Genomic DNA, 18794 nt, shown 5'->3' with positions numbered 1-18794 from the left:
CAGTGTGCTACATAACATACAATTTAAATCATCTCTCAGCTTTGCCCTTTCTGCATAAAGGTGGAGAGACTTCTTACTCCCAAAGCTACAGGGCCAGATCATAATCAGTTTCTTAAGCACGTCCCATCTAGGTGCCACAGTGTCTAAGATTTTTACATTTGCCCCAGGGGATTGACCCAAATCAACAGGGTCAGGCAACTAAGTTTGTTCTACAGTGATCAGCAGTAGTGAATCCAAGTACAAGGAAATGGGGTGCAGGGCCCTGACTTTGGCTATGCTACACATGCCGGTACCGGCTCTGTGTGAACAGGGAGCTTTGAGTTCACCAGCTGACTGGGCCAGTGTTTGCCAAGAACTCCTGTCCTCACATCTCTGGAGGCCAGGGGGGTGAACACTGCTGCTAATCTCCCCACCCCTCCTTCCCTCCCTCCCTCCCCCTCCCTGCTGAGTTCAGCAGCAGGGGAAAGAGGGGGATGAGCAGTGGTAGCAGCGCTCTGGCACCACAAGAAAAAGGGGCTGAGGACAGACCCTGCACCAAGAGCCCAAACATAGCACCACCAAAGGCCAATGCACTGTTGTTTCCCCTCTGAATCTGCCTCTGGTGAATAGGGAGATGTAAGTCCCACCAGAAACCAATCCAGATCACTTATTGAGTGTCTAGGTTGCAGCAGCACCGGCAGGCTCAAGCACAGCACATGCTACAAACCCTGAAGTATGCCAATGAGGTTGATCCAGTCTTGTCCCCAGTAGCTGCTTTTATGGCTAGATTGAACACAGGTGGATGAGCCAAGAGCACCCTTCCTGGCATGCTTCTAGGTTTGGAGTGTTCCTGCTGGTGTGGTTGAGCATGGCATGTGCAAATGTATCAGGGTTTTGGCTCACCATTGACTTGGGTAGATGAGCTCCTAGTTGCTCAGCAGAAGCACCTGCTGCTAGCCATTAGGGCTGCTGAGCTCAGGGATACACCCTGTGTCCACTTCTCCTCACAACTTAAGCATGACTCAGGGCTGCAAGGGAGGCACTTCTGTCCTGTTGAAGTGAAGATCTAACAGAGAAGAGTCATCTCTCTGGGCCAGAATGCCCGTAGTGATGCAGCATTGAGTTCAATATAGGGTAACTTATTTCCCTAGTCTCAAACCAAGACCCCTTGCTGTCTTGCACATTCACCTGTCTCCAAGCTCAGGTCTAAGCTGAGTATGCCAGAGAACAGGGAGTGGGAGTGCTGACTGCCAGGGCCAGGGAAGGGAGGGGCATGTGAAACAGTCCTATTTTCTCTGGGCCAGTCCCGTTCTAAACATCTGCCCTGAGTATCTTGCTGAAACAGGACCAAAAAGTTTACTTGACCAAACTAGTAGGATGCACGGGACAAGCGTTTGAAAAAGGACTATCCTAACAAAAGCAGAATACATGGTCCCCCTAGTTCAGTACAAAGTGCAGCACACATCGTGCACTCTTGAACAGGGAGAAGGAGTGTGCAGACTTTGCCAAATAGCTTAGTGGTAAGAACAGTTGTCAGGTAGCCAGAGACCTGGTTTCAGGGCAAGGCACTCCTTGCCCTGAAACCTACATCTCACACCCTTACATCCCATCTTTTCAACTCACTAACCATTACCCAGGATAGTGCACATGGCTATCAGCTAAGCTAGTTGGTGTCAAAGTTGGCTCCCTAGACAGCCAAAAGTGCAGGATTCATATGTCACTAGTTAATCAAACAAGAGAAGCATCTGACCCTGCAACCTAGTGGTTATGGCACTCCTTTGTGAGCAAGAGTCCTGGTTCTGGCACCTACTGCCAAAGTTATTTCTTGTTTTTATCTAGTGCAAAATGCATAAATGATTTTATGCAGGGGGTCAGACTCAATGATCTATTGAGGTCCCTTCCGACCCTAACATCTATGAATCTATGATTCAGGAAGCCAGCAAGACTCTATGGAGCTACTGTCTGGTGCCGCCAGTGGAGACTGCGTTTAAGTTATTCTCTAGGTTTGTTTGATAAGTGATAGAAATCTATAAGAGGTGTAAAAAAATTATTAAAGCAAAGCACAAAAGAGTCCCCTACAGAGAGCTTGCACTTTAAATTAATCTTCCATTCTGAGAGAGAGAACTGGTTGCAGTAGAGTTCTCCATTTTAAGCCTGGGAAGGTCTTTAAAGAAATAATTATTTCACATTAAGGGTGTCATGTGCTCATGGTGACTTTCTTTATGTTATAATGGTCTATAAACATATTAGCCTCTTGACAGAAAATACAGAAGATTAAGTCCCTTCCTCCAAAAATACATCCCAAATGTGAGATCCTTTGTCTCTGTTATGCTACGTCCTGCACATTCATAACAGAAAGCTAGGCTCCGTTTGCAATATAAATAATCTTGCAGTGACTTTGACCGGACACATCTCTGCAACCTCATAGGTCCATTTGTAGACATTAGACCTTAATAAAACCTGTCACAGAACTTGTTGCTTCACTACAGTCAAAATAGTACTGCTCAGCAGGATAAATTAGCCTGCACCAAGCTCCGTGCTGCTACATCTAGGTGGCTATTGGTACCATAACTGCCGAACTAGTTTAAGACTGGCTTAGATGTTAACCCTGAGACTGTACTGTAGAGATAACCAATTAGAGAAAGTAACAAAAAAGACATAGTTTTCAGGGAGAGCAAGGGGCACTGCAGTTCAATTACCTGGTTACTCAAAGCACCCATTTTGGAAGGTTAGTTTGCTTTATGCTTAAAAGAAAGTACATTAAACAGTAAAAATAATTTACTTACTCATTTTCAGTAGGTTTTAAGCAAAGAGAGAATGGGGTAATAACTTATGTAGCAAGAGAACATTATAGTTTCCTCTGTCCCTAGTCGGTTCCTGCTGGTAGTGTTACAAAAAGAGAAGAAAAATGAATGGGGCTTTTAGTTAATGTGCTAACCCAGATTCAAAACTGACAAATGTAAAACATCACCTTCAACAAAATGTTTGTTTCTGGCAAGCACGATGCATTTTTAGACTATATACAAGTCCATTCTAGCATCAATGCCAATATATCTCTCCGGTTATTAACAAGAGATGCATACACATTCTGACAGTAGACTAGACCTCATATCACTGGTGTTCATTTGAGAATAGTATCTCACTCTCAGATTCCTTCCCTTCTGCCCTCTACCTCTCCCCACCATCCATCACTCTGTCTCCTGTTTCCTACCTTCCCTATGAAATAGAGAAATAACCATTTTTTCCCACTGACGACAACACAAATGAAGGTGGTTCCATGTGTTTGCAAAGAATAAAGGTTTAAACTAAAACTGTTCCCCACTACACACTTATTAAATTACACTGTAAAGTGTTAGCACACAGTTCAATCATGATGCATAGAGGCTAGTGTTGCAAAGAGTTTTTCCAAATCATTTAACTTTATGCCTCTCTTTAGGAAAACCGCTTTTATGCTCTTCCTAAATGAAAGTAAATGCAGTTGGAACTGTATCTTGCTTTGAGACTTAGATATCCATCCAGTTCAAACATCCTCTCCTATTAAGACAAATCTGCCTATGGATGTCAAAGACAGAAGATTGAGTGAGGGTGTCCCAAAATGATCTGAATATGTACACTCAACTAACAGAAAGATACCTTTTTAATTTAATCAGGGCCCCAAGTTCTGAAAAGTATACAAAAGATGGGGCAAGAGAGCTAATTTGGAGTGTGAAAGGATTTTCACATGGAAGAGTGTCTTGAATTAACCCTCCTTATTCTTCAGATAAAATGAATGGAACATTCTGTCTAGAAATGTGATAGAAGGAATAGAAACATTGTTTGCTCTATATCCCTGTGCTATATTAATGCTTCCTATTGAAATCTTTATTAATGAATATTGAAAATTTTCCTCAACTTGTTTATTAGTTTCTATCAGTGCAGGATGTCAAGTGTTTCTTGGTTTTTATATTGTCCTTCCCATTGTCAGCATCATAAATGCCAAAATAGCTCTTCAGTAATGGCAGTGACACTGACAGATACATTTAATATTTTATTTGGCTGAAAATTCTCTCTTACATTTTGAACTTTCAGAATATTGGGCAAAACAAAGTGAGGGCAATAGTCATATAATCCTAAATGAGTCCCTACAAAACCTTTCTGGACTGTGCTGGGGAGAATTATGATTGAAAAATTAGACTACCTGATAAGAAGGGCTCCTTGTTTCTCCTATGCAATCACTGTGACTCCTCTATGTTTCTGGAATCAATCTGATCTCAGTAAAAAATGAAGAATTTTACCATATTCTGCCTTTCTCCCATATACTTCTGTTGATAAGGAGTGGGATTGAGGGGGGACCTGTATAAAATGTTCAGAAAGAAACACAAAGGCACTCAAAATCAGCTTAGGTTTGAATTCAACCCATATTTGCAAACCAGCAGCTTCATTAGGCTGGGAGAGGATCCAATTTCAGTGAAAGAACAGGTCATATATTATGGCTTCTCAAAGGCTTCTACTGGGATCCACTCAGTGGCATCACTTCTTTTAAAATATTCTAAGCATTAACACACAAAGAAGATTTTAAAAGCAACTTGAAAATGAATTAAAGATCTGTAGTAGGTTGTAACTGATTAACTTTTGTTTCAACTCCTGCTGCTTAATGATGCTTTAATATAGTTCAATTTTTAATAAAAATGAAAGCTGTAGAAAGAGCTGTGCTACAGATGCGACACTTGGAGCTTCATAGCATAAATAAAAGGAAGGTTTATAATAAAAAGAAAATTTAATATTGCTTGCACAAAATCTGGCTTTGTTTCGATCCACAGAAAAGCAACCAGTGTTCCACACAGAGCTTTTCATGAACGTATTAAGTACTTGACACGTTGGATGCCACCCCAGTTGCCTAAATATAGATCTGTCTTGTGTAAAGAATTTAAAAAGCATTAGAATGGAGAAATCAAAGAGACAATAAATTTAAAACCAATCTTATTGTCTGCAGCCTAAAGTGTTATTAAGATCAAAGTGGAGCAAACATCTGGCATTTGCCTTTCTGCAAAAATCAGATCAGATTACCTACCATAGGATTTTAGATCCATTCAGTAAGTTGTTCATATTGTTTTTTTCCACCAGAAATAATTTAATATGAAAAATCAAGCCTCTTCATCCATTTGGAATTAAACCAAATTAACAATATATATTTATATGGAATATGCATTCCTTCTAACCATCGGTTTCCTGAGGGTCCTTCAAGGTCCTTCAACTCCCAGTAGAGGTTCAGTTATACTACAGCTGTGGTACTAATTGTAGCCACCTAGTTAGAAACCTATACCATGTATTTAATATAACTGGCACTTCGGAGTTACTTCTGTGAATATGCCAAGGGTTTTTTTAATAAGCATTCATAAGAAAATGCTTTAATAGAATGTTTGATCCCCTATCTATCTCTTTCTCTCCCTGTAGGAATATGTATGTGTGTACATGTAGAATATAAATTTCAATAGTCTTAAGAATATACAGAATGTATTTCTGTATAATATGCAACTATATTTTAAAGTCTTTCTCTCTTCAGATATACATACAAAAGTATTCCCAGTCAAAAAGGTACATTGTAATAGAGTTAAGAAAGACCAGATTTTAAAAATAATCACTGTGTGTCATACTTCAAAAATAATAAAAAATAAACTCTGGAAATTCAGGGTTAAGGTTAATCTTAAAAGAAAACACAATATATTAAGTTGTTATACTGGGACTTGCGGTGGGAACACAGTATTACAGTCTTGCCTACTTGGTTAACTAATCACAGTTGGCAGGGATGTCCTCAAGCAGGCTGTGCTGCTTAGGCGACCTTCTAAACCAAAAGCAGTGTAGCAGCATCCACACTGTGCGTCAGGCAGTCTAATTAGCACAACAGAGTGACAAGACCCCAGCACTTAGCCTACCCACAGCACTACATGGACACAGCAACACAGCTTCCAGTTTTTGGATGCAGCCCGCCTACAGAAGCACAGCATGTTTGAGGGCACCACTGCCAAACACAGTAAATTTGGTCTGGAGACAGCGCCTGAGGAAATTAAGCAATCTTAACCCTTCCCTATAGTGATGCCATTCCAGAACAATAAAGTTATGGTTATTACAGTTTAATGTTTGGGCTTCCAGATCTTTCTGTTACATTATGTCTTTCAAATTCTTTTCTTCTTTGGGTCAGTATTGATACTACTGTATAGAGAGAAATCATATAAATATGGCTATCAAGTATGATAGAGATGCAGAGATCATTTGTGTGGGAATATAGTTATTTCCATAAGGTATTTTTTAAATGCAAACATGGCTGCATAAAACTTTATTGGAAGTCCATATACATTCTCTGCCCAGTTCATCCCTACACTAGGAGAGCCACATCTATATCACAGCAAGGAGAAGTAGTTATGGCTTATTGTAACTTAGAAGGATTATTATTATTATTATTATTATTATTATTATTATTATTTAATGTGAACTCAGAAACTCTCTTTTCATGGCACTATATTGTTTGTTCCCTACATCTTGTTTTTGCAGTCACTTAAAAGGGGCAGGTTATGAATGTTGGGTCCAATAATTTTAGAAAACAATTGAAGAGCAATCACATGACAATTAAACATTCAGTATTCCTCTCCCCCAGTCTCCGTAAAAAGCAATCTAGGCAGCCACAAGCCATACACTTTATGGGGCACCTTTAGGGCTCCAGACATATTCCCAGACAGCAAACACTTCAAACACTATTGTGGAGAAGCCTGGTAACCTACTGTGAGAGTTGGTTACGGCACATACTCTGTCATGTGTTTATGGCTTTATTCTCAGGATCTGATAAGTTACATGTAAAGAAATGTTCACAGAATATTATGGTTAACCTCCAACATTTGATACCTTAAGTCAGAGCTTAAAATTTACGATCATTGAAGGTCCCATAGCAGTCATCTTAGCCCCAGTGTCTTGACCAAGGCCCAACATAAGTCAATTCCTAAATTTTCCGGCAGTTTCAAATTATTCTACATTTCAGTTTAAAAGCCATTAGCCCAAGTTATCCTTAGTGTCAATCTTAATGCATCGATAAGTGGAATTACCTAAAGAATGAACTGTAGTCACCAGTGCTGTTGATGCAAAGCAGCTATTGCGTTTCAGTAATGAATGAAGTGGTCTTTCACGCTCTTTGGAATCCTCTTACATGAATAGTGCTATATTCTATGCAGATAGGAAGAAATCATCCAATTTTTTGTGTTGAGAATAGAGTACTAGTAGAGAACAGACAAGTACCCTTCTCTGTCTCATGTTCTAGTCATGAAATAACACTTTCTTTGGATTGCCTGGAAGTGCTGTCTCTGTATTTTTGTATGTTTCAGTGTAATTCAATAAAAAATATGCGTCTGAAAGCTATTGGCACCTAAGTATTCAATTGCTTATATGACATGAGAGTCTCAATCTAATTTTTAGTGGGACAAAGATCGACATCAGAGAAGCCAGAATTATAACTGGCACAAAGTGAAAGCAGCAGGGTTGCGTAGGTATTGGAATGAACTACTCCCTCACACTTTCATACAAGCAAGTTTAAAAAAGAAATGATGGGCTATAGTAGTGTGCTTTTATTGCTACTTCTGTGTCCAACCCACTGTCTGGGGAACATAGATGAGTCTAGTCTCCATGGCCTTTCTCCAGTGCTGAATTTCCTTTCAGAATCTTTCAGATGTGTCCTTAGTTTTCATTCTTAAAGTCTTGGCCGGTAGACATATTAAGAGGAACAAATCATATTCATACCTTTTTTAAAAAACTAGGAGACAAGCTAATATATATTGTTAGCACTGGGCATAAAACTGGAGTTGCTAGTGAGACAAGCCTTCAGAATCTAAATCAGGGGCAGGCAATTATTTTGGGCAGAGGGCCGCTTACTGAGTTTTGGCAAGCCATCAAGGGCCACATGACAGGCAGCCCAAGGCAGATAAATATTAATTTCTACATTTTTAGGGGCCCCAGGGGCCGGATAGAATGGCCTGGCAGGCTGCATCTGGCCCCCAGGCTGCATTTTGGCCACCCCTGATCTAAATCCTCAGCATTTCAAGTCTGATTTATTTCGGGGTGCTCAACCTCTGGCCCATAGGCCAAATGAGGCACATGGAGTCAAAGGTATCTGGGGTGGGGTTCTCCATGGATTAGGAAATTGGCAGTAAATATGGCCACTCTCCCCTGATGCCAAAATTCCCAAACCCCAAACCCTGCCCACCAGCTTGGGACCAGGTAGGTCACACCCCATTCCCCAACCCCTGCAAAGCTGCATGGGGCTAGGCCATGTTCCCTTTCCCTTATGGGGCCAAATTGGAATCAGCTCAAGACCCCATCCCCTTTCCCTCCCCCCCACAGGATTGGGTCAAGCCTCCTTCTCCCCATGGTGCCAGGTTGGGGTTGGGCCACACCCCCTCCTTTCCCCCTCCCCATATGGCCAGGTAGGAGCTGGGTGCCCCCTGCTACCCTCTCCTGGATGGGGCCCTGTTATGACCACCCCATAAGGGATCGGGACCATCAGCCAGATCCAGACTGCAGACAGCCTGGGCACTGCCCATCTGGATCCCTGGAGCACTGCTGATTTATTTTTTCAAACTGTCATTATAGCATTTACAAAGGAAAAGTGTAAATAAAACTTGAGATTTTTCCTTCTATTAATTGTGGAAGGGCAGGGGAAGTGACAAATCTCATTTAAAGACTTTATTGAAGTAGCTGTGGTAAATGATGGTGCCATTACTTGTCTCTGTGTCTCATTATCATAATTTAAGTCTTTTTATTAGAAGGAACCACAGAAGACAGGGTAAAGTACAATAAATCCAGAAAGAGTTGGAAACTTAGGAAAGGGGGAGAAAATAAAACAATAGACATGGACTGGAGAAGATGTTTTATTTATTTGTTACTAGTAATTAAAATGACATACAAAATACCGAGAAGAAAAAAACCCCCTTCAATTCTGTTCAGTTATAAAGTAATTAGAACTTCATTTTTAAACTAAGTTTTGCTTTGTGATATAGAGCATGAAAATACTGCAGCCTTAGGTTATACAGTCCATGGTTTTTAGAGTAAAGCAGGCATTTAAATACATATTGTGGCTGATATTAAATATTTGGTATAATTATAAGTCAGCAGAACTTTTGACTTTCAATCAATAACTAGCAATTCATAAAAGTTCTTTGTATAAAATTTACATTTTTTTCTTGTCTATGGGGGTTCCTTTGTGATTTAAGCATAGATAACTCACTGTTCCATTATGTACATTTTAAATTCGTGACAAATTTTGCTGCAAAAAGTGTTAACCTCTACAAAAATGTTAAATAAGAGTCCAAAATATCTGTTCACTCTCCACAGAGTATAGGGACTGAACAGCTCGTGGTGAAATCTTGGCTTAATAGAGGTCAATAGAACTTAATGTCATTGACTTCATTGTAGGTCAGGATTTCTCACTTAGCTGAATGTCTGTTCACTGAACAGAAACAATAACTTGTATAAAACTTCAGCAAGGTTTCAGATTGGCTTTTCTTTTTCACCTATAAAACCAACTCAAAAAAACTCATTTAAAGGAAAACAACCCCCCCTTATAATATCAATGAGAAAGGCTTTGTATTAATAATAACATTAAATATCCATAACTTTCTGTTTAACTATTCACATTCCACACAGTGGAAATTTACCTCCTGTAATTCCAGATTTTAGTTTTTAAAATCCATGAAGAAATGTGTCAGAACTTCTACGTAGGAGGATGCCAGATGCAATTTGTATATGTCAGTAATATGAATCAATGAATTGCAATCTCTTACTGTTACAGATGGAGACCTTGTTGTGGATCTTACAGTAAAAATCTATTGAATGCAGAAATGTAGGATATGTATGACCAATAATTGAGTGAAGCATTGTGTAACAGCTGTGGCTTTTACATAAAATGACTGCACATAGTATGATATGCCACTATGCATTTTCCCTTTTGGATAAAAATATCAATATTAATAACAGAATTGTCTTTTTTACGGTTCAGCTGGATAGAAATACATTTGCGGTCATTGGACTGTGGATCACTGCGACGGTAGGTCTCAGACTCTCCTCTGTTATGAGGCACTAGGAATGAAGAAGCAGTTATACACATATTGGCCAACTGTGACCCAAGTGTACATTTTCTATGATTCTAAGAGGAAAGACAGCCAAATCACAGACTGTATCCTAAGAGTAATCAATGCCCTACTATAGAAACCTCTTGTGTTTAACTTCTTGCTCATATTAGTGATGTACCAGCAATATCCAAATGGAGGGACTGGATGCATGTACACATAGGCTAATGCACATTAAAGCACATCTTAATGCATGTTAAATCACCACAAAAATGGTGTGCTTTTGCTAATGTGCATTAAAATAGGCTAATGTGCCTTTTTCTAGTACCTTACACTGGAGGTACTAAATTTAACACTCATTAGCAAAAGTGCATTAAAGAATGTGTAGACACGCTCACTGATACTGAAATTAATCCTGTTTTAGGGCCTAATCCTGACCCAATGAAGTCAGGGGGAACAGGAATTGACCTTTAATTGATGTTAGATCAGAACTGAGGTATGCTCTTCGTTTTCCATCCAAAAGCCAAGAGGCAGGCATGTAATTTAGTATGCTAACCAACACAACCTGCCTAACCAACACAAATGAGCACTCCAGAATGAGCCAGGAGTTAAAGCAGCAGTGCAGAGGAACTATTTCTACAACTGTCCTGGGAGCAGTGTGGATAATATTGCAAGACATTTTTGAACTCCTGAGGGCAGTGGTGCAGCTAGGGCAGGGCAACCCAGGTAGCTGCCCCAGGCATCAACTGGCTGTGGAGGGTGCAGAAATAAAACAGTTGCCACATGATCATGATAGGAACCAGAAATTGCTGCTGCCCCTGGCTGTGGCAACTGCCCCAGGCAGCCACTGCAGAGTTGGGTTCTATGTTCCCTGACCTGTCTTGAACTTCTTTCCCTAAGGGAAAAAAGGAGTGATAACCTCTACAGGTGGAACCTGTGGAGTTTCAAGAGTTACTGGGTCCACCCTTATGGCTTTTTCCACAGGAGGGGAGCATTTAGCCCTTAATTGTCAGGAAATTCTCTTTACTTAGTCCAAATCCTGTTTAAATGCAAGTCTGTGGTAAAGGATATAAAAAGAGGATTACTGCTGGCAAGGCTCTGCAGCTCTTTTTCAACAAACTACATGCCTGTGGCAGAGCTAAAATAACAATAACAATGCAATGTTTACTAGTCATGGATGTCATTTCTTTTGTCTCTTGTGTGGTTATTGCATTTTCAGTCACATGATGCTTGTTTTAATTTTTGCTTTGCTCTTTATGTGCTAAATTACTGCCATTTTGGACCTGGTGCTGTCTACTGCGATTTTTGTGATACGTACATTTTCTCTGTGTGCAAGAGTGCAGATACACACAATAGAAACCCTCAGTGTGTGTACATGTGTAAATACCCATGTATGTAACTAGATACTTTTTATAGACAGAGATGTATATTACTAGCACATTACAGACACATACATAAATATATATAAAGAACTGTTATCTGAAGTATAATACCATAAATAAATCAAGAGAGTCTAGAGACATATGAGTGGATCAGGATTGATTTAGGATGTCACTGGCATTCAGAAGTGTTTTATAGCCCTGTTTATAATTTCTCTTTATTTTACATATACACATGGAAATACCTATAAATTAAAGCAAAATGTAGCAGAAGAAAAGTGTTTCTTCTTTTCCCTTTATGTTTCTCTTAAGTTCTGTCACTTCCCTTTCTCTTCTCCTTTTTTTCCTTGCACCTACTAATTCTTAGCCTAGTTCTTTCTAGCTCTCTGTAACTGCGTTTTCTCACTGTCTATGTCATCTTCCGGCCTACTTACCCCCTCATTCTGTCAAAACCACTTGTTTTTTTCCTTAACAAAAGATGCAGATAAAATTAGTACAACTGTTATTTTCAGTCAGGTTTTACCACAGGCTGTACCCCTTTTAACATTCTATTTTTATATTCTTTAGGAATAAACTCATACTTGGGATCTTATTTCCCCCATTGTGATACTTCTTTTCATACAGTGAAAGTAAATACTGCAGTGTCCAGTGAAGCATTTGCAAAAGCCACAGCTGCATTTTTCCCATTGAACAGGGAGAGTGTGAATGCTACTAAGAATCCTAATGCATGTGTGTAATATTGAACCTCTGGATTTGTAAGTTTTTAAGTGGTATTTCACACCTCAGTTAAAATGCAAACATTCATATTCTTTTGTATAGTCTCACTTACTCTCTTTACCCCTCTCTCACACATTCACAAACCCTTTCCCCCCCCCTCCCATTTCTTCCCTCCCCTAAACCATGTTTTAAGTGATTCACTATGGTTCCTTTCCATTGAGTCCACCCCAGAAGATACGGTAGTTATGCCACTCACTCTTACACTGGCACCGGCTGCCTAAGCCTAGTGTCACAGGTGAAATAGTTAACTCAGTCTAGTCCAAATCTATAGATATACACCGACACTCTTTGACCCGTGTGATCCTTTTCTTCTTTCTAGGGGGCTGAAGTTCAGGACAATTGAGTGTAACAGTCATAGCGGTGAATTTCTTAGGCTTGCAGAAGGAACAGGATTGGAAAGAACCTTCCTCTTTGTGGACATGCCTTGGGATGTAGAAAGAATTGCATTGGCCATAGCAGAATCTGTTGATAATGGTACGACTGTTGCAGCCTTCTTCATGGATAGTTTGTTTGAGGGGTTGAGTTTTACACCAATCCCGCTTTAGGTATTTTCGCTCAGTGACATGTAATGCCTCCTGACTAGACTCCAGCACCTCTTCAGCTGGCATTGATGTGCCCTTTCCCCGATCTCGGTTCCTAGAACCTGATTGCTGCTGTGTCTGTGTTTGCTCTGAATCATTGGGCTGATCCTTGTCGGGAGGAGGGATAGCACCTTGAGATCCACGGTTCCTCTTTCTTCCCTCTCCTGTGGGTAACAGAAGTCCAAGCAGAAGAAGAAGAGCACCAACAGCATATACTGTTCGGCCCATCCTATGTAGAAAAGGGATGAGAAAATACAACATAACTTGTAGATTTCATATAAAATCTATAGAAATAAAGAATACAATATGTTTTCTGTTCTAAGGAAAAAGTATACCAAAGAAGTCATCTTCCCAGTTGTTCACAGCTGGAGACATACTTTGGAATTATGTGGAGTTGTACAGACCTATAAAATATAATGGCCTGAGTTCACAGGCAAAACTAAATAAGGCCTTGTACAGACTTTCAATTTCTCCTGGGAGAGTCACTGCTCTCCCAGAAGAAACCATGAGTGTACAGATGTTCAGACTTTTTTTCTCAGAGTAAAAATAGCCAGTCCAGGAGAAAAACAACCTGAGTACAGTTGGGATAAATTACTTCTAGGAGACTTTTTCCTGGGAAAGTGAATGTCTGTAGAGGCTGACAACACAGGCTCACCATGGTCTGTCTGGATTAGCCAACAGGGGATGCCCTATGCACTGCTGTCATCTGTTGCCAGGCACACTAAGGGAATCTGCAGAATATACCAAGATGTGCGCACAGGCCTTCCCTCCTCCCCCACCAGCTGCACAGTGTCAACACTGCAAGCTCTCCACTCTTCAGGGCCTCAGCATTTGAATGTCTATACATGTGGCTCTGCATAAGTTTTTCTACCATGAGAACAAACGTGGGAGAAGGTTCTCTCAGGTTATTTGTATTTGTGTACACAGCCTAAGTCTAATTTGCAAGCAGTCTAATTTTCTGTTGCATACATCTTTTTCCACTCCCTTTCCCCAGGCACATTATACTAATTAAGGAGCCTGATTCTCCTATATAATTTTGACACTGATGGGGTTACTTTACAGTAGAAAGGTGCTTGTACCAACCCAGACTCCAGCACACAGCATCTCTGCATTTGGCCAACTGAGGCTCAGTGCAACAAAGTCAAGGTAGAAACCTGCATACCATGAAAGGCAGTTAATGCAACCAAATAAAAAAAACAGGGCACTCTCTCTCAAAGTGTACTTTCTCCCAGGTTCTTCTGGCTTCTTGGCATGTTATACAAAGAAACTCCTTTATACAATAGTAAAAAACTCTATACACCTCTAAATTTTAGTCAGTACATTTAATATGATGTGGCACTCTTATAAATGAAGACTGGTATGTCTTCCATCATTTACATCAGTCCTAAAGGTGTACTTTATCTAATTTTTCCAAGCAGGTGGATCAGACGTGGACACTAAACCTTACTTGAACTAGATCCGTTTCGCCATCCACCCATAAAAAGAAATTCAGCAGCTCTCTCTCATCTTCCAAGGATCCACAAGCTTAGCATTCCCTGTATTAGATCAGGAATTGAAGGATGTGTCAACAGCCTGGGACTTGTTTGAGTTGCAGGACAGAAGAGTTTGAAAGAGGCCATCAGAAGTCAGAAAATGCTTCCACAAAAGACACAAGCATAAAAATTGCTAAAAAGAAGAAAGATGCTGGAACTTGGAGAAAAGAGCACAGGTTACAGAGAAGAAGAGTTTGGAAGCTGCAACAGGAAGCCACTCTGTTTGCATATGGCTGGACTGGTAACATCTCTGTAAATAGTTTTCTTAATAAAGAACAGATTAGTATTAGAAACACAAAGTCCTGTTCATGTTATTAGACAGCAAGAGAGGTATACCCCTGTGATGTTCATTCTGCTTGCCCTGCCTGAAGCCAAAGTAGGTCAAACAAAAAACCCAACACACGCCTACATTACAAGGGTTATCTTGACAGCCATGAAAAGGTAAAGGCTGAGTATCACTGTCAGAAAATATGTGTATTAGTTTCCTAGTTACTGGAACTTTTCAAACACGTGGAAAGCATTTGTTTTAATGTTCACAAGCCACCCTGCTCAAGGAACAAAGGGACTGGGAATCACTGATTTTGTTTGGGAAAGTGCCATAGAAAGTCTGAATTTATTTAAACTTGTTTGGTTAAATAATCCTATTATTTTATTTCAAGTGTTAGTGTACAATGAATTTCAGACAGGCACAATGAAGAAGTATATTCATTGAGGTTTATGTTTCAGTCTGTGCTTGTATTTGAAAGGAGATGTGTACATAAATGGACAGATATACTACTAAATATAACATTATTACTGGATCCTAAGGAAAATGTGGAAGGGCTGTTTTCTAAATTTAACTACAATATTAAATATTCTGTTTAGAACATTCAAGTTTAATAACCTTAAGGCTCTGACACAAACCAAGAAAAAAGTTGGGAATTCTAATTGAAGGCTAACCATGCCTAATTTCAAGTGTTAGTTTGGACGTCACATTTCTTAGCTTTCTTCAGTTTCTATTACAACCTTAATGTTATTTAAACAAGTTTTGTCTTTAAAATACTTTTTGAAAACTGAAACACTCATTTTCTCAGGAGACCAGAATGACTCCATCCAAGTCTACTCCCATCTCTTGGGTGACTGTATACCCACACTGTATTTAGAAAACATTTAATGTGCATGATATTTACTCAACATGGTGCCAGAGCCTTAACAAAAACCAAGGCATTGCCTGCAATAGAAAAAAAAAAAAAAAAAAAACTAGTTCTTAAGCAGCACCAGGAAACTACGGGTATTTGCTTAGTACTACATACTTCCATTAATTTTAGTGCTAGAATAGACCCAGAGTATCATATTTATATTTAAAATCTGTCATTTATATTTCACCATATTTCTTTAAGACCCTGTCAATGATAATTCCAGTTTGTCCTGCGGGGCCAAATCCTGCAAATATTTGCTACCACGTGTAGTCAGTTACTTCAGTGGGATTGTTCACAGTTGTGAATGCTATGGTCTGGAATCAGGAAAGCATCTTAATTCAGAAAAGTACTCAAACTAGTGCTCAATGTAAGGTAATATAAGTGCTGACCTGATATGGGGTCTGCGTTTGGTAGCAATTCTTTGCCGGATCAGACTTTCTAAGGTTGTGATCAACACTGTAAATGCGGCTCATTTCCATCCATCCACCAGACAAGCTCTGATTGCCAGCACATACAAAAATAGAGACCTAGCTCTCTAGTCACTCTTTCTCCTACCCGCTTGCTTGACAGAGAGAGCATCTGAAGTGCAGTGTGTACATTATGCATAGGACTTGGACCCAATAAAATGCAGCCATGTGAAGAAGGATTATTCTTCCACATGATCTCATGTTTAGACCAGAACCTTTTAATCTTCCATGAACCAAGGTTTCACTGAATGTTTATTTTTATCCGATTCCTAAATTCTACTCATGCAGCAAGTTGGAATGAGTAAGAGTGTGTAAAATGAAGAAGCTAAATTGATCATTTCATAATTGACATTTGCTCAAAAAATCTTTTTTTAAATAAGGGGGCTGCATAAGTCTGCTGAAGCTGTGCACATGGGTTATGCAGCAGGAGGTGTGAAAATGAGCTATACAGAATTGGGCCCTGAAATTTTAGTCAAATTTCTGCAACATTTTCAAGAGAAAGTTATACAGCACTCAGGCTATTGCAGAAACACAGGCACAAACAAAGAATTGAACTGCAAAATCTCCTTAGCAAGTTGAGGACTACAACAACAACAAAAAATGTTCGCTCCAGCTTCCTAATATCAGCCCTACAACATATATTAAGATAATGTAACAAAATATTTGAAGAGCAATTCCTTCTTTGTGTAACTGCCACAACTCAAATACAGAGTCAACTGAAAATCTTAAATCCAAGAAAAGTTTCTCTCATTGTTTTTCACAGAAGCAGGATTGAGTTCTAATATTAATCTTTTGCATATATATGGTACTTTAGACTTTCTACAGCTAAATCTGCCACAACAGTTCAAAGAGCTTCACAGATGAGCCAAAAAGCATCAGTTCTCTAGAAATAATCTATAATTCCTCTATTTTACTATTATAAAAGTATAACTGTAAGATTTTTAGTTTACATGTTTCTGACTACAGCTTGAAGATCTCAAGCAATCAATTTTTCAAGGTACTTTTGTTTCCATTGTGAGCTTGTGAAAAGTACTAAAATAGAGCAATGCAGCTTGCTCTATTTTATCATATGTGAAAATCATACGTGAAATTCTTGTTCCAGTGGCAAAATTCTTATTGACCTGAAGAGGCCTGAAATTTTAGCCGCTCAGTGTATCTAACAAGAAAATACTATAGCTAATTGTGAGCTTAGGCATTTACAGAGAGATCATGAAAAATTCGTCACAGAAGATGCCATCTAGATTTACCAAATGGTTCTCATCTAACAGCTAATGAATCAGATCACAACTTCTTGTCTATTATGCAAATGAAGGAAGTTTGTACCAGTTTCACTATTTGAGAGCATTATATCATATATAGTAATATTCCTGCATAATTGTCAATGATCCACAGTTTAAGTGCCAAACTCAGAAAAGCCAGGGAAGAGGCAGTCCCATGGAGATAAGGAGACATGATATTTATTGTGGTCAGAATATAAAACCAGCACCTATATAACAGACACAATAACTAGCACCTGTACAGCAGACACAATAACATTTCAGGCAAGTTCTTTTTTGATCTTAGTTTTTGGAAAACAGCTTCACAGAACGTCAACCTACTTTTCTAGCAGCAGCTGTAATAGAACTGGAGAGTGAGAGGGACACTTCCGGTTAAACTGCTTTTGAAAATTTCACTCTTCTGAGAAAAGCATGAATTTGGTCTTCTGCTAGCCAATGTGGCCTCTCCCAAGAGAGCTGTCGCACTGATTTCAACAGATTTTTGGAAGTGAGGCTAAAGGGATTTGGCCACACATTCGTGGGAAGTACTGGTAGAATTTTATTCTAGCGGATGGTAATGCATATTCAGAAGGGTAGCGCTGTGGAAAACTATTTGGGATTCTGACTTGCACAGCACAGTAAAAAGCAAATAGCTTGGCATAGCTACTCCCTGAATTTTACGAAGAAACAGAAGGATCTGGCCATGGGTCCAAGCAATGGCTATGTGTGCTTTGGTTCCTTCTCAGAAACCCAAAAAAAAGAGGGTGAAGGAAAAGCCAGAAATGGCTCCTCAATAGTTCTGAGTATCTGTCAACTTGTAACAGCCAAAGGCATCTGGGGATAAAGATTCAGGGCTACTGGAAACCCGGAAGTCACCCAGTGCCTTTCAAAACAGAACTAATAAGCCTGGCACAGACAGACAGACAGCAATTAAAGGTCACTTAATCTGAAAGGATATATTAATACATCTTAATATATAGATTTAAGATGTTTAATCTTTGGTACCACTGAGTGGTCGTTAAATTCCCTCTCTCTTTTCTACCTGGCACACAGCAAGGCTAAGCGCATAAGACTCCCTCAGCTTAAGTGTATCTATCTCGCTGGCAGAAAAAAAAAGGAGGAAAGAACAGCTTCTCCGGGAGGGGGGAGGGAGGTGTTTGCAGTGTCCTGGGGGCTGCTGTGGCTGAGGAGAGGCACTTGCAGATGCCCAACTTGAAGGGATGCTCTTGGCTTCGCCGCCGCGCCCCACTTGAGCCCCATTCCGGCCCCAGGGCTCCCCCAGGGCGGGCGGCCACGGCCGCTGCCTCGCGTGTCCGGCCCGCAGCTGCGGGGTGCGGGCGGCGGTTCCCGCCAGGGACCTGCCTCATGGACGACAAGACCCCGGCAGAGGGCCCGAGCGGGACTTGCGGGGGGGCGAGGCCGCCGGTTCAGTGAAGCGGGGCCATGGCGGGCGGGGCGGGGCGGGGCAGGGCGCTGCCAGGCAGGTGCCTGGTACCGGGGCAGCTCCGGGCGGCTCCTCATGCCAAGCCAGAGCCGCAAAGGCCCCGAGGATCCCGCCGG

General features: G+C 40.3%; 1 protein-coding gene across 1 annotated transcript in view; it reads right to left on the bottom strand.

Moving 5' to 3' along the window:
- Positions 1-11529: 11529 nt before the first annotated feature.
- The window catches only part of GREM1 (gremlin 1, DAN family BMP antagonist), an 8090-nt gene continuing 825 nt past the window's right edge, over positions 11530-18794 (bottom strand). Inside the window, exon 2 of the mRNA XM_019518963.1 lies at positions 11530-13030. Coding sequence (XP_019374508.1) covers positions 12475-13029 — 555 coding nt within the window. The 5' untranslated portion in view covers position 13030 and the 3' untranslated portion in view covers positions 11530-12474. The remainder of the gene's footprint in view (positions 13031-18794) is intronic.

The sequence above is a fragment of the Gavialis gangeticus genome, unplaced genomic scaffold, assembly GCF_001723915.1.
Source record: "Gavialis gangeticus isolate Ggan-Ray unplaced genomic scaffold, GavGan_comp1, whole genome shotgun sequence".
Classification (NCBI taxonomy): domain Eukaryota; kingdom Metazoa; phylum Chordata; order Crocodylia; family Gavialidae; genus Gavialis; species Gavialis gangeticus.
Note: the sequence above shows the minus strand (reverse complement) of the source record. Positions and strands in the feature narration are given on the sequence as shown.